The 17,240-nt window shown below is 34.2% G+C and overlaps 1 protein-coding gene across 1 annotated transcript in view; it reads left to right on the forward strand.

Annotated features, from left to right (window-relative positions):
- CNTNAP2 (contactin associated protein 2) overlaps positions 1–17,240 on the forward strand; it is a 1,282,126-nt gene that overhangs the window by 1,185,847 nt on the left and 79,039 nt on the right. Inside the window, exon 16 of the mRNA XM_063304201.1 lies at positions 618–788. Coding sequence (XP_063160271.1) covers positions 618–788 — 171 coding nt within the window. The remainder of the gene's footprint in view (positions 1–617; positions 789–17,240) is intronic.

Here is a 17,240-nt window from a genome sequence, read left to right on the forward strand (position 1 = left end):
TGTTTGTTTCAGGTATGATTTAGCCAAGGGAAGCTTCCAGTAGCTTGGCAGCTGAGCAATATGCACCCTTGTTAATCAAGAGTAAGCAGAATTTTCTAGTAAATAGTAAATTTTCTATCATGAACAGCAACAGTGAAGATCATGAAATTATAGGCAACTGTGACCTGCAACAATCTATCAATGGAAAGAATCAAATTATGAATAATTTTTTAAATTAAAAATTATTATTATTCCCTTTCATATAGAAGACAAATACTGTAGCTTGTCTGGCCTAGAGGTTAAGGCTCTGGCCTAGAAACCAGGAGACTATGAGTTCTAGTCCTGCCTTAGGCATGAAAGCCGGCTGGGTGACCTTGGGCAAGTCATTCTCTCTCAGCCCAACTCACCTCACAGGGTTTTGTTGTGGGGAAAATAGGAGGAGGAAGGAGTATTGGGTATGTTCGCTGCCTTGAATTATTTAGAAAAATAATAAGGACGGGATAGAAAATAAATAAATATAAATAAATAAATAAATAAATAACCTTAGCTTTCTGGCCCTTTTTAAAAAGTATTGTTTATTTCTTCTAATTTTAAGTAGCACATAACTCAAAAGAAATATGTTTTCCTGTACTTCACAGAAAATTATTGGAATGCTGCATTATTTGTTACTCGATCTTCGTATCTCCACTTCTCCACCTTCCAAGGGGAGACGAGTGCTGACATTTCTTTCTATTTCAAAACGTCTGCCCCTGATGGAGTGTTCCTTGAGAATCGGGGGAATTCAGACTTCATCAGACTTGAGCTAAAATGTAAGTATATCAACAGCATGAATGGGAGTGTCAGATGAAGATAAGGTAAGATAAGGTGTTAAACTTTTACTATCACACTCTATGAACTTGCCAATGATTCAGAAGAAAATGTGTCTGCATATCCTGCCTTAATCTAGAATGTTTTATGCTTAATTTAACGGTTTTAATCCAGCCAGCTCAGAAGTAGGTCTACCTAGATAGGTATGCTCAGTAACAGTGCCACATTCCTTTGATTTTAAAACATTCTTTTTACAATTATATGCTATCTTTCTTCCCAACATTTAAGGAGACAGGCATGATTCTCATCCCTCACAATCACCCTACACAATAATTCAGATTAACAGATGATAAACCATCCATGTGAAACTCAGGGCTGGGTGGCAATTGGGAGGAACCTGCACATCCTAACAGCTAGTTTAATATGCTCTACTCTAGCCCACTTGGGGACACAAAGGTATGCTGGCATATCTTGATCTCTTCTGCCAACTGATCTCTCTTCTGCCTTGGTAATGAGGTCAGTGAGTAACATTTAAAGTGACAGCTTTAATGTAGGACAAATTTTAAAAAAAGCAATTGGGGCTATTTCCTGCCAGTGGGGAAAACATCTACCAATCAATTTCCCTAACATGGGGTGGGAATGGGGACAAGGGGATAGGTTTTGGCAGCTACCTAAATCCGGGTGTTTAGTCATTTGTCAGAACTTGATCTGAAATGAGTGGGAGCTTTCTGCCTCTCCTGCTTTATTGGGAAGCCCCCACACAATCTGCAAACCAGGCACTGAGACCCCCACCCCACAAATTATCCACAGATTTTCTCTCACAGGATTCCCTCACTTGCTGCCTTGCTCTGCCATACAAGCTTGCTTTGTCTGGCTTGTCTGTCTTGTCCTCTCATGTGCACTCTCTCTCTTTCTTGCGCATCCTCTTACTCTCTCTTATTCTATCACTTTGCAAAGGGGGCTACTGACAGGCTTCTGTGAGTAGACTCCCTCCTTCTCCCAACCCTGTTCTTGTAGTTCATAATCTCTGCTGTTCCTGTTGACAGAACAGCAGTCAAAAGCTGCAGTGCCAGCCAGGTTGCAAAGGGAAACAAATAAGGGAGGATTTCTGTGACTCCAGGTTCATGTGCATAGCCTACAATCGGCTAACATTTTGATGGAATCATTTAACCAATGAGAAGAGAAGGGATAATTTACACAGGGAGCTGCCATTTCTCTGAGGATTCAACCTCACAAGCAATTGCCAGGACTGGAAGGTGCGGGTGTGTACACTGCAGGCAAAAACAACCAATAGGAGTTAGACAGATCCCAGCCTCTGAATGCATCATTACCACAGCCACTGCCAAAGTGCCAGAAGATGGCCATACAGTAATGTGTGTGTCAAGAGAAAATGGAAAACAGTAATTTAACATTAGAACAGTTGAGTGCAATGTTAGCCAGGGAACGAGATGAATGGTAAGTCCTTAAAGAACTATTAGCAAGGCATCTTTGAAGGATAGTTAGGGGTCAGGTCTATGAACCCCAAGTCTCCCTGATTCCAATAATAACTATTATACATATACTGACATAAAAGAATGTTAGAACAGAAGATGCATTCTTGCCTGACATCTCCATGTCTTATAGCAAAATTAAATTATTTATCAAATTAATTTGCTAAAACAGGCCTGATTCAGAAGCTTTTATAGAGGTCAAGGCATACTATGTGACTTGCAGATTGGCTTCCAAGGGCATGGTAATTTGTCCTCCTGCAGTTCCTTCCTTCCTTCAGATATTAGGCAGGGGGCCCAAAGACATTGTGCTAATATGTGGATCAAACAATTAAAGACTTTAAAGTGCATAAAGTAATATTTGTCACAAGGCTGAAATTCTGTCTTATATATAAACAATACATCTCTAAAAGGTAGTCATAACACTAGTGATGTAAATTACAGTCCATTGGTCTGTTGGTTAATAAGCCCTCAGCTTTTATCATGTTAAATATTGACCAAATTCAGTTAAATTCTACACATACAATTGGGACCTTCATATATTTCAAATGAAACCATATATTTTATTTCCTGAGTGAAGAAAAAAAAGTATTGTAATGTGAAACCAACCTGCTTTACAGAATAGCTAATGAGGTATGCTGTTATGGAGAACCCATTAATAAAGTACAGTAAAGAGGAGGGCTAAAACATTTGGTTGTCCCATTCATCAAACAATACTTCTTTCTTCTTGTCACCTTTCAAGGATCAGCTTGCAAAGATGGAGAATCATGTCAGGCAACATTTTTACATAACTTAATACATTTATGTTATAATTACTTTTACAGCTGCTGGTCATTTCACACATCAAGGCAAACTTTAAAAAATGTTTCCAGAAACTAGATTCACTAAAAATTTTCCATCCACTTGCTGAGTGATACAGTGGTTAAGGCCTGGACTAAGAATGGGGAGGTCCAGGCCTTCCTTCAGCACAGAAGTGGCTGCGTGACTTTGAGCCAGTCAGTCTCTCTCAGTCCTAAACTGGGAAGTCAAAAAACCTAAGAACAAGGGAGGCAATTTTAGGATAATATTTCTTTGGAAAGTTCTTCAAAGTTTAACAGAAGATCTTGGCTATATTCTAGCATATCAAAAAGAAATTCTAGGTTTCATTAAATGTAATTTTAGGTAAAGTCCCTGTTCAAGAAATCCTAATAGAATTTATTTTCAGTTCAAAAATAGTTTACAATTTATCTTATTTTTATTGAGGAAGTAGTTTGGCTTCTTCCATTTTTGTCTGTTTTATGCATGTCTATACATGCCTGTTTTTCATTCAATGATTGTAACTTTCTGTCAGCCTTACCAGGTAGACCAGATAGGAAACATGACCAGATCAGCTAATTCCACTTTATTATAAGGTTATATTAACAGAATCATGCAAGTCTGAAAGTACAATTCTCCCATCTCCTTTACCGCAGAGAAATTAGGGAGGGTCTCTTCTGAGCCTCTTATCCTGGCCAGTATCCAGCTGCAGCCTATGCTGTCTCTTATCTGATCATTCCCTAGCAGCATCTTTGGGCCCAGTCTCCCAAGGTCATTCGCACATACCATTACACTTTCATTTGAAATGCCAAACATCTACAAATGCCCTGTGTGTTTTATGGAGATATGTAAGTTCTTTGGTATATTTCAAAGCAGGGTAAAGAATTCAGAACGCTTATCTGGATTGATTTTTAGGCTTGTATGATTCCATTTTTCTTTAATGATTTGGGTTAAGATTTACTAGATTACTTTTAAGGTTTGTTTGATTTTTAAAATTTATAAGGTGTAATAATTATTGCCTGGTATTAGGTTCAATAGGGTTAGTGTTGTTATAGTATTATTAATTATAAAAGTAGATAATTTATGTTTTTATAGTCTGATTTTTATTATAGTGGACAGAAATATATAGAATAGTGATAGGAAGGAAATAATTAAATAAATGTTTTGTGCGGGGGGGGAGTTGATTTGGAGATTTATACATTTCTTTTCTTTTCTTTTTTCAATATAAGGGGAAGGAGCAATTGTATTTAGTGATTTTTATAAAGTGCTAATGGAATGGTTTATAGAAATAATGTGATCTTGGTCTGATATAGAGTAAGAGATTGATCATGGAAATTGCTGTATATTCCTGGTGTTGAAAGTCAGAAGTCATTTCTTTATGTAATCTTCAAAATATTTTCTTCTTGTGCTTCACACTTTTTTAGATTTTTTTAGTTTTTTTTTTCTTTTTGTAGTTTTTTGCTTTTCCCATTGGTGGGTAGGGGAGGTGATATAGAAAGCTAAAATCACTGAAGCAGAAAACCACTTTGTAGTCCAGCATGATGAGTTAACTCATTTGGTGGATAGAAATGAAGCTGAGACCCTCCAAAGCTTTTTGGAAGTTTGAATCTTAGCATACCATTTCTACCTTTATTTAAGTATATTTCTTTCACTGAAGGTTCCCCTGGGGGCTAGAAGCTAGAATCAGCAAAGTCATCCATACCCTAAAGCAAAGGAAGTAGATAAAGTTGGAACCAGATATGTGTGTTGCATGAAGATATCTCTTGACCTTCACATTTTTAACTGCCTAGTCCAGCAGCAAATCCAGTTTTGAAGGAAATAGATGATTTAAAGCATATTTCTTTTTCTTTGTATGTCATTCATTCATTTGAAATATTTCTATTTTTAAGGCCAGAAAACCTCCCAAGGGTAATATCAAATTGTTGATATTATTAACAACAAAAAACAACAGTTAAAGCATGCTCTAGAATACTAAAATCAATCCAAGTTCCAACTTAAAAACCTGAGTAGAGCAATAACATTCACTCACTGTGATGTTTGCTAGCTCCTGAACCCAGATAGCAAGGCCACCATGAAAAGACTTTTTTTTCTTTTTTGTTATTTTAAACAACCAAACAGTTCTAAGGGAGAGAGTGGTCTATAAGCCATAAGTAAAATTGATCTTCTGGTGGAATGCCATGAAAAGAACCTGGAATCTTTGAGGGGGGCACTTGGGCTGTTAGAGAAAAGCTCTATGCACATTGTGGGGATATGTACTGTAACTGCTCTGGTTTAATTTGAACTGAGATAAGGGTTAAAGAATGTTTATCTGATTTGTTTTAAGGATTTGGTTGAAGCTATTTGCTTTTAAAGATTTGGATTTACTGTTTTGAATTGTCTCTGGTTTTGATGTTTATTAAGATTAAAATTATTAAAACGTATTAGGATTAAAGAATGTTTACTGGTTTGGTTTAAGGAGTTGATTGATGTTATTCACTTTTAAAGATATGGAATTACTGTTTTGAATTGTCTTTGTTTTTTGGGTTTATTAAGATAGGGATTATTAAAATTTTTGTATTATTAAGTATAATAGCAGCCAATTTATGTCCTTTTTAATTTGATTCTTATTATAGTAGACAGAAATGCATAGAATAGTGGTAGGAAGGGAATAATTAAATATGTGTTATCTTTTGGAGGAGAGAAAGATGTTTAGGAGGTTTATATGAACTTTTTTTTCTTCATTTTAATATAAGGGGGAGGAATAACTGTACTTAGTGATTTTTATTATGTGTTAAATTGGAATGACTTACAGAAATAATGTGGTGTTTTGGTTTAATATAGAGTAAGAGATTGATTATGGAAATTTTTGTATATCCTTGCTGTTAAAAGTCAGAAGCCACATCTTTTTTGTAAATTTGAACATCTTTTTCCTTGTGTTTCTGCACCTTCTTAGGTTTTTTTCTTTGTAGGTTTTTTTCTGTAGTTTTTATTCTTCTCTTGAAACTTAAAGAAAATTTACTATTAAAAAAAGTAAGCATACAAGTCTTGTCTTGCAAAAGGATAATGCTAGGAACAGTATTTTCCATGCAACAGAAATTTAAAAAATTCTAATCAGTTTATATGACTGGAATTGATAAGCCTCCAGAATATGTTTGGTAATGCTTCTATATGAGCACACACATTTTGATCTGGTCTTCCTTTTACTGTTTGTGCACTCTGTAATTCCTTTACTGCATATATAGAGTTTATAAAAACTGAATGTATTTATTAGGTAAGTTTGGTTCTGAAGCCATCCAAATACTTTATGGTATGGCCTTCCAAAATGGATCCTCAATATCAGTTCTCCTTTTGATATTTTTTTAAAGCAACTTCATTGCATGGCATTTTGGGATTTTATAAATGTCTGAACAAATCTTTGGCAAGTAATCCTTAGCTTGGATGTGAGTTCCTTAATATGAGTTTTATAATGCCATTCACCATTTCTGAAGGCTCAAAATCAACTGAATAATAGCATTTTCCAATCCAGCTCCCTGACAGTGAAGGATATCTATAATTGTAACATGCTTGAAAAGGGCTTTTCCTTGTCCTTAAAAAAACAAAACAAAACAAAATTCATCACATCTCTGTACAGGCTGTTCTTGCATCAAATACTTCGTACTAATGGAAAATGGTTTTCACAAATGTAGCTCAGTGACACAGATTTTTTAAAAAGATAAAAGGGGAAATGGAACCAAATGGTTTTCTGAATGAAATAGCAGGAACCCAGGAATGGAAATAGATTATTTATCCATTCTTAATTTAGTCCATGAAGGTCTCTGACTTGTCTAAAAAAGCTGAGCCTGAAAGTAAATAGTGCCAGCTGTGTGTACTTCCATAATCTTACTCATACACACACCCAGGACAATAGAAATAATGGACAACTTGCTGCCTGAAAATCTACCACCTGTAACTAAAGGTTTTAGATTTTTTTTTCCAGAACTGTATTCTATGTAAATAAATAAACAAATTCTGCTTGCTCTGGCAAGCTGGCAGCAACCAAAAGGATATTATGCACAAACTCAACTAGTACCTAAATGCCAGAAAACTCAGAAAAAATAAGAGAAGGAAATGTCTATACAATTAAATGCAAGATGAAATGAAGTTTTAGAATATATATAAAAGGGGATTAAGGAGCAAGCAGCTAGGAAATAAGATATCAGAGTTTGTGCTTCAACTGTTCTGATGGAAAAATAAAAATATCAGCCTGCCTTATAGGGTCCTATAAAAATTGTTGTTACAATGTACATAAAACGCACTGTAGTATTCAAAAACACTTCAATAAATATTTCATAAGGTGTTACTTTAGACCTACAGTACTCTGAACTATTGTAGTTTTAAGTTAACAGGTAATATAAAATGCAAATGAATTACTCAAAGAAATATCAAGATTTAGATTGAAATACTATGCCCAACTTATTCAGGGAAAAGACTCTCTGAATGTATAGAATTGTGATGAATGACATCCTGGTTTAACATAGTAGGGAATATTGACCTGCACATTCCTGAGTCCTTATACTATTCCATTGCCAATGGATTTCAGTTGCTTAACTCTCTTTTATCTACTTCTTCTTTCATCTTTGATCTGTGATATCCCAATGATGAATTTAAAGGTTCAGGTTATACCATGCAATACCATAAAATTAGCCTTGGGCTTCTCTTCCTTCCTCACTTCTCCTCTCTTCCTCACTTTTGAATTGCGTGATGTCCTACTGCACAAATTTGGTGGACTAGGTATGTTTCTCTTTCATTAATTCAACCTTGCTCGTTTCTGGGGGCATCAGACAGTGGCCGGTGCACTGTGGAGCATGATAGATGGAAAGGAAGAAGACACCATTAAGCCCTATGACAGTTGTAGCTCTTAGAATATAAATGCACAAAGACAGGGAATGGCTCCGTTTCATCTGTCCATTGTTCTGTAACACAGATTGTATAACATGGATAACAAATAATACTTCACAGGAGTGTTATGAAGAGTAAAAAACAGAAGGGATTTCACAATGAGCAACATGGCAGAAGAGAAGGACCCTGCATCGTGTTAAAAGAGCTCTCTGTTTAATATTTAAAGACAAAACATCTGAGCTTAATACTGAGATATTTAATCTGAAAAAAACACTGGGGGAAAAAAAATCAAACCAGAACCACACTTCAGGAATGCTATTTGGAACACAGTGCACCTTAGAATGCCAAACACAAATGAAACTCACTGTTTTAAAAAACCAAACAAATAAGAGCACTTATTCAAAGCAATAGATGATGTACTTCACAGGAGCAGGGGGAATTTTTTGTTTTGAAATCTTTATTAATTTATTTAATAAACATAAAATTACATACAAACAATAATATCTTACAATACAAAAAAGAAAAGAAGAGAGAAGAAAAGGAAAAAAGAGAAGAGGAGAGAGGAAAAAAGGAAAAAAAGAAATATATATATATATATATATGTAAATAAAAATAAAAAAGGAGGGGACAAGATGAAAAATAAATAAATAAATAAATAGAAAGATTAGGGTTTCCAACTTTCTAGACGGTACAGCTTAGTATCCTAGCATGTTATTTTTTTTCCTTAATTCTCTAAATTGTCTTCCTTAATTCTAATAAGAGATTAAACAATTAAAGTAATTTGCTATTTACATATTATATATTCATATTAACTTTTTGAGTCCATTCCACATATTTGAAAAAAGGTGTCCAGTCCTTTTGAAAATCTTCCATATTTTTATCATTTAGTTGGTCTGTTAGTTTTGCCATTTGCGCCAAATTTAGGGATTTAAGTATCCATTCCTCCACAGATGGGATTAATTCTTCTTTCCACTTTGCAGCGTAGAGAATTTGGGCCGAAGTAATCAAATACAGTAGAAGTTTTCCACAGTTTTTTTTCAAATCTTTGTTCATAAAGCCCAATAAATAGAGTTCCGGTACTTTATCAATATTAACTGCCAGCATTTTACAAATTATATTATGTATAGATGACCAAAATTTTTTCACTTTTTTACAGGTCCACCACATATGATATAAAGTTCCAATTTCTTTTTTACATTTCCAACAGACATTTGACGTATTTCAAAACATTTTCAATAATTTTTCAGGGGTGGTATACCACATGTACATCATTTTATAAAAAAATTCTTAAATTATAATTTGATGTAAATTTTAATCCCTTAGTCCACATTCTTTCCCAAACATCATATTCAATATTGTATCCAAAATTTTTCTCCCATTTATTCATACATTGCTTAATTTGTACATTTAGTATTCTCATTTGTAATAACATTTTATATATGTTAGAGATCATGTGGTCATTATTAGCATAGATTTGTTCATCCCACCAAGATAGTTTTTTTGTAAATTTGTAACTTTTAGCATCTATTTTAAATTGTTCTTTTAATTGAATATATGTAAACCAATGACACAAATATCCTTCATTCTCCAATTCTTCTCTTGTTTTCATTGTAAATTTAGTCCCTTCAAATTTTATTAAATCCGAATATTTTAGCCACTTATAGTTTCCTATTGTTTCTCGTCTTACAAAAGCTTCTTGTGGGGAAATCCATAGTGGTATTGTCGATGTTAGAGTAGATTTATATTTTTCCCAAATTTTAAGAATAGACAATCTAATACAATGATTGTTAAATGTTTTATTTACTTTCAATTTGTTATACCATAAGAAACTGTGCCATCCAAATTTTAAATCATGCCCTTCTAAATTTAGTAATTTATGATCTTGTAGGGTGATCCATTCTTTTAACCATAATAAACCACATGCCTCATAATATAGCCTGAAATCGGGAAGACCCAAGCCTCCTCTTTCCTTGTCTTCTTGTAGTAATTTGAATTTAATTCTTGGTCTTTTCCCTTGCCAAATAAATTTTAAAAGATATTTTTTGCCATAATTTAAAAGTTTTATCAGTTATAAATATTGGAATAGTTTGAAATAAAAATAGCATCTTCGACAGAATATTCATCTCAATTGCAGAGATTCATCCCATAAGTGATAAATTTAATTTTTCCCACCTCGATAAATCTTGTTTGATTTCCTTCCATACTTTAACATAATTATTTTGGAATAAATCACTAGTATTGGTTGAAATCTCTATCCCTAGAGATCTAACTTTTTTGACACTATTACATCCTGATTTAATTTCTAATACATTCTGATTATTTTGTGGCATATTTAAATTTATCATCTTCGTTTTTTGATTATTTATTTTAAAACCGGCTAATTCTCCCTATTCTTGTAGTGTCTTTAACAAGTAATCAATTGATATTAACGGGTTTAGCAAAGTAATAACTAAATCATCCGCAAAGGCTCTTAATTTATATGTTTCTTGTTTAATCTTTATCCCTTCAATTCAATGGTCCTTTCTAATAGCTTCTGTTAGAACCTCCAGTACCAATATAAATAATAAAGGAGATAGCGGACAGCCTTGCCTTGTTCCTTTTTCTATTTGACATTCTTGTGTTATCTCTTCATTGATCACAATTCTGGCTTTTTGAAATATATAAATTGATTTTATTGCTTTTATAAATATATCGCCAAAATCCATCAATTCTAAAGTCTTAAACATAAATTTCCAATTTAGATTGTCAAAAGCTTTTTCAGCATCTAAAAAAAACATAATCTGTTTTTCATTATGAAATTGAGCATACTGTATTATATTTAAGACTGTCCTTATATTGTTTTTTATGTTTCTTTGGGATAAAAAACCATTTTGGTCATAATGAATTATTTCTTGAAGAATTGTTTTTAGTCTTTCAGTTAAAATTAAAGTAAATATTTTATAGTCATTGTTTAATAACGAAATAGGTCTATAATTTTGGCATAATGACAGGTCTTGTTTTTCTTTTGGGATTAGTATAGTATTTGCCTCTGACCAAGATTTTGGTATAGGATTTCCTAACAGAATCGCATTCAATAAATCTTTGAGTGGTAACAAAATTTGATCTTGAAAACATTTATAATAACCTGCTGAAAATCCATCTGGACCTGGAACTTTGCCTATTTTCAATTTTCTAATTGCCTCTATAATTTCCTGGGTTGTGATGGGATTATTAATTAATACTTTTTGGTCTTTAGTTAATTTCTTTAAATTTTGTTTTAATAAATAGTTCTCAATTTTATCAATTGAAATTTCTTGTTTCTTATATAAATTTGTAAAGAAATTATGAAATGCCTTTTTAATTTTTTCATTGTCAACTAATTCTTTCCCATTTTCTCAAATTTTAGTAATAATTTTTTTCCTTTTCTTTTCTTAATTTGTATGCTAGCTATTTTCCAGCTTTATTAGCATATTCAAAATTTCTTTGTTTAATATATCTCAATTTTCTTTCAATTTCATCTGTTGTAAGTATTTTTAATTGCTGCTGTAAAATTTTTATTTGATGGTTTATACCTTCATCTGATGGTCTTATTTGAAGGTTTTTTCTTTTATCTTAATTTGGTCAAGAACTGTTTGAATTTTTTGTTGTGTTTTCCTCTTTAGGCAACTATTTAAATACATAAAATATCCTCTCATATATGCCTTGCTAGTATCCCATACTGTCCCAATACTCACTTCATTATTTAGATTCCATTCAAAGAATTCTTTCAATTTCTTTTGGCAATCTTCTACGAGTTCTTTATTTCTCAACAAAGTTTCATTTAATCTCCACCTATAGCTTTTTGGGTGGAGTTTTATAGCCAATTGAACTGGATTATGGTCTGAGAAGGATCGAGGAAGAATTGATACATTTAAAATTTTATTTGCCAAATTTTTAGATACCCATATCATATTGATCCTGGAGAACGATTTGAATCTGTCTGAATAAAATGTATAATCTCTAGCCGTACCATTTTTATATCTCCAGGCATCTACAATAGCCGAATTTTCTGACATATCAAAAAAAGATTGGGGCAATTTTCCTTGATTTTTTTTAATTTGTTGTTCAGATTTTCTATCAATAATTGGTAAGGTAACTCTGTTCCAATCTCCCATCATAATCCAATTGTTATAAGATAATTCAGAAAGTTCATGTAATAAATTTTGATAAAATTTATTCTGATTATCATTAGGGGCATATACTCCAACCAGTATTGCTTTGGAGTTTTGTAATTCTAATTCTGTTATTAAATATCTCCCATTTTTATCAACACTTATTAATTTAGGATTTAGATGGGGTTTTACATATATTGCAATTCCATTTATTTCTTTTTCATTTGCTGCTATAAATTCATTTCCTAATTTGTTATTTACCAGATATTTACTATCTTTTTTCACAATATGAGTTTCTTGAAGACATATTATATCTTGTTTTAATTTGTATAAATAATGAAATACTTTTTTCCTTTTAGCTGGGGTGTTGGCTCCATTTATATTCCAGGAAAGGCATTTTAATTCATTCATTTGAAAGGAGTATTGCAAATTCTTTAGAACTTGAAGCTGGTTCCTCTGCACTTTGTTCCTCTGTATTTAAACATTTCACTTTACTTTCTTTACTTTTTGGCCTTTCCCTCCTATCTGTTTCTGGTTCTAAATCTTTCTTATATTTTCTGAGAAATTCCTGAGCCTTAAAAATGGTATTTAATTTATGTCTTTGTTGTTGGAATGTGACATTCACTCCTTCCAGTACTTCCCACCTAAAGGGGATTTTATTTCTTTTAAGGACTTCAGTAAGAAAGAAATAATCTCTTCTTTTTTTTAATATTCTCAGTGGTATGTCTTTCAGTATCATAATCTCCTCTCCCTCAATATTATTTTTTTTCCCCCAGGAGGCCTGTATTATCAAATCTTTGGTCTTCTTCCTCACAAATTCAATTATTATATCTCTTGGTTTCCGATTAATTTTTGCATATTTCAAATTAACTCTGAATATTTTTTCTATATCTTCTTCTAGCCTTTCTTCCTCCCATTCAATTAAACTTGCAAGCATTTGAACCACTATTTCTCTTATTTCTGCCTCTCTTTTTTTCAGGTACAATGTTCTTTTTCTTTTAATTCTAACACAGTTAATCGATCTAATTCTATATCATTCTCTACTTCTAATTTCTCCACTCTTTCTCTTACCTCTTGAATGTCTGCTTTTATTCTTTTGTCCATAGTCTCTAACTTATGATCTAACCTTTTTTCAAAGCCATCTATTTTCTCCTCTAATAGTTGCGATAAATTTTGAGTAATATTTTGAATTGTTTTTTGCGTAAAGTCTTCAAACATAGCTTTCAACCATTCTCCTTCCCCGGTTTCTGAGCCTCTCCTGTTCTGTCTCCTTGTGTTCATTTTGTCCTTATAAAAATCTTTATTTACCTATCTTAATCACTACACCTAATGTTATATTTATCTATATAAAGCAGTGTATAATATTTATATTCCAACATACAGAGCATACAATTCAAGGTAAACTTATAAACATCTGCAATATAATCCAATATGGTGTTAGAAATTAATTAATTAATTCAGTTCCTTTTAAGTGAGGACTGGCAGTAAAGTTTTTTGGTTTCCAAAGTATAGAAAAGTTTTTTTTTTCCCTCCGCTTAGAAAGTTTCTTCTTTTTCACTTTTGTAGTCAAAAGTTGTTGTTTCTTTTACTAGAGATGAAGGGGGCTGCAGAATTGCCTAGATAGCTAGGCTACTCACGTGGGTTCTACCGATGTACCTCCAGGCTTCCTGGCTGCTTTGTTGTTGCAGCGAAAGTGAAGTATTGAAATAGAAAGCAAAGCTTTCACCTGCCACTCTGAAGCCGCTGGAGTCTTTCATCGGCAGCGCTCCTTTTCTCGCGCGGCCTACGAGGTCTGCCCATCTCTCTCCAACTCCGCAGAACTCTCAACCTCCGCGTGGTAGATATCAATTTTTCCGAGCTGTTACAAGCCTCGACCAGCCGCCATACTCCTTCACCGGAAACCCCCCAACAGGAGCAGGGGGAATTTCATACCCAAAAGATTAAAACAGGAAGGATATGTCTTTATCCTGAGAGGTTTTGCAATGGTTTTTGTTGAATTTCGCTTTTTATTTATTATTTATTTATACTTCATATTTAGTCACCACCCATCTCACTTATGCTTTACATCAAAAAGTAAAGTATATTTATGCTTAGGAGAAGCCAATTGCATTCTTATATTGATTCTTAGGAGGCACAATTCATGATTTTTCCCAGTATTTTTAATTATTTATTTTTAATGACTTAATTATTACTCATTAAAAAAAATACACCTCAACGAGTAAAAATTGAACTATCATCAAGATCCCAACATGAAGCTCTGTTGAAATGTGTTGCAATAATTGTGTCTGGTTTGTTAAAATGTGTTCATGGACTTGTTTATTGGTCTAGTGCAAGAGTAGGCAATCCAGAGTTTGCTTTTAGAACCCCCTCAAAGTGAGATAAAACAATATTAACAGGCCTTTTTTCTGGCTTTTGGAGAGTTTTAAGGTACAAAATAGCTGTGAAGCTGAAGACCTGAAGGCTAAAGATCAGAATAAAAATGATTTAGGAAACAAATGCATTTTATATAATTGTGAACTGCATAAGAAGCTCTGATAATATGAAAAAGCAATGTGATATTTTAAACTATAAAATAGTAGTATAAGTATAAAAATAGTCTTTTTCAATTTGTATCATAAAAAAAAAAGGAAGGAAGATTACCATATATGAAATAGTTACACAAAATGAATAAAAATAAGAGTATACTTTATGGAGCATTCCTTTTCCTTTTTAAATTTTTAATAAATATTATTGCATAATATACAAACTTTAAAAATGCAAGAGAGAGACAGAAATTCCTGCTAACTCGTTATTAACATGCCTTAGCAATTTAGATCCTATATTTTCCAGCATAGTGGCCTCTTTGCTCTTCATTAGCTTGGTGCCCATCACAGAAAGTCCCATCATACATTTATGACTACTAACATATTACTTAATTAATGTGTAAGATGATTCCATGCTATTAAAACCTTATCTCTATATTTTAACTGGGAATTAAGGCAAAAGTGGATGCAACTGGGCACACTCACATTCAAACCCACGTGGTGGTGGTAAGAGTAGCAATGTGTTGATTCTTCTCCACTTATTGTACTTGAAGATTCCAGCCAGGCAACTCTATTCAGAGTTACCAAGATTCTTTTAGGGAAGGATAGGTGGATGACCTGGATGATATTGCAGTTTTCCATGTGGATAAAATCACATGCAGCTGCTTTGCTTTTGATGTGGGTTGGACAGGTGGACACAGTAGTATCTTGTAATACTGTCTTTAGAGCTTGTGGAACCTGAGGAAGTAGAGACAGTTCACAGGCAAGGGTTGATGCATGCTTTCCTGCCTTCTTCAGATGGCAGATTGTGTGTGGCTAGGAGATGGTAAATGCTTCTCTAAGGAAGGGCATTATACTACATTCTTTGAAAGAGGCCCTGGTGCACCTTGTCTTGAAGATGCCATCTCTTGAAGCAAGTCATATTTCATAATTTTTGACTTGCTTCCAGCCTTCCCTCTCTGGAAAAGTTGTTGACAAGGTAGCAGGTTATCAGCATCTGTCAGCTCTTTGAGGTAGGCCAAGACAAGAAATAGGCACAGCAGAGCTTCCAAGAATGCACTTTATTATTGTAGAGTAGAATAACAGGATCTTGAAAGCCTATCAAGTTTCTTTCTGCCCCATCATATATCATACAAAATCAAGATTGGATTTCTTTATCAAGATTTCCTTTTTCTCAGGACTGATCAATCTTTCCAGAAAATCCCCCCTTTACAGCTCGCTCATTCCTTTCCCATTCCAAAGGTCAGGTCTACATTCCTTCACAGCCATAGAGCTATTATCTAGATATGCATCAGTCAGGCTTCATACCATGGGATCATGGGATGGAAACAAAACTGGTTGCTCAGGTCAATTATCTTCATCAAGACCTTGATGGCAGGAACATGTTCCTCTTGGTTCTTTTAGACTTCTCAGCAGTGTTCAGTGTCATCAAACATGGTATCCTTCTGGACCACCTGGGCCACCTGCAAAGGATGGGAGGTACTATGTTACAGTGATTCCATTCTTACCTTAGTGGACAGTTCCAGTCAGTAGCCATGGGCATTTTTGTGCTTGACCCTTGGTTGTTCAAGGCTCTCCATTATGTTATTAAACAACTAGAGGAAATAACTAGGATAGGTCATCCATCAACTTGGAGGTGACATCAGTACAATGTTAAACATCACTGCCCAGGTCTACCCTGAGATACTGTAGAAATCATGAACTGGATAAACAAGCTCAGAATGAATCCTACCAACACGGAGTTGCTGTTTGTGCACAAACAGCTGGGTGTTCTGCAATATTAGTCTTAGTAATTACCCTTGATGTGATTGCCCTCACCCAAAAGAGGTGGTATGTTAATTGGGGTCCTTCTGGACAGCAGGAACTGAAGCAGCAATGGAAGCTGTAGCCAGGGGTTTCCGCAGCCTTGCTTGGTGCATCAGTTGTGGCCCTATTAGAACAAGGATGCCCTGATCACTACTTGGTTGGACTATTATAATGCACTCTATAGGGGACTACCTACAGTATGCAGGGGGTTACCTACGCAGGGGCAACCTGCAGCTGGCACAAAATTTATTAGTTCATTTGATCAATTTATTAGCCTCATCCATTTCTGAAGCAACTCTAGAGGCATTCAAAAATAAAATAATAGTTTAAAACAAGCTTAATATAGCCAATAATAAGCAAATAAAACCCACCCACATTGGGAAACAATAATACAGACAACATACAAAAGCAGAGTCACAAATTACCCTGTCCCAGGGCCTCTTGAAAAAGACAGGTGTTCATGGCTTTCCTAAAGAACCACAAGATCAGGGCCATATGGACTTCAGGGAAAGTGATTTTCTAAAGAATAGGGGTGGCCACAAAGAAGGCACATCTCTGGGGTCCTGTAAGGTATCAGTGCTACTCTCATGAGACCCAGAACATGCCAACTCTATCAGATCTTATTGGATGAGCAGAAACAATCAGAGAGGAATCCAGTAGTCTCCAAGTCATGTGGTGGCCAAACAGTTGTGGGACAGTAGAGTAACACCAATATAGAAGTTGCTGTCTTGACTGCCAGGCCAAATTCAAGGTGCTGGTTATCATCTCTGGAGCCCAATAAGGCATAGCACTGGTATATATCAGAAACCACCTTTTCAAATGTGACTGCCAGTGCAGTCTGAACATACAGGAAGTGC

This window comes from Candoia aspera, chromosome 4, assembly GCF_035149785.1.
Source record: "Candoia aspera isolate rCanAsp1 chromosome 4, rCanAsp1.hap2, whole genome shotgun sequence".
Classification (NCBI taxonomy): domain Eukaryota; kingdom Metazoa; phylum Chordata; class Lepidosauria; order Squamata; family Boidae; genus Candoia; species Candoia aspera.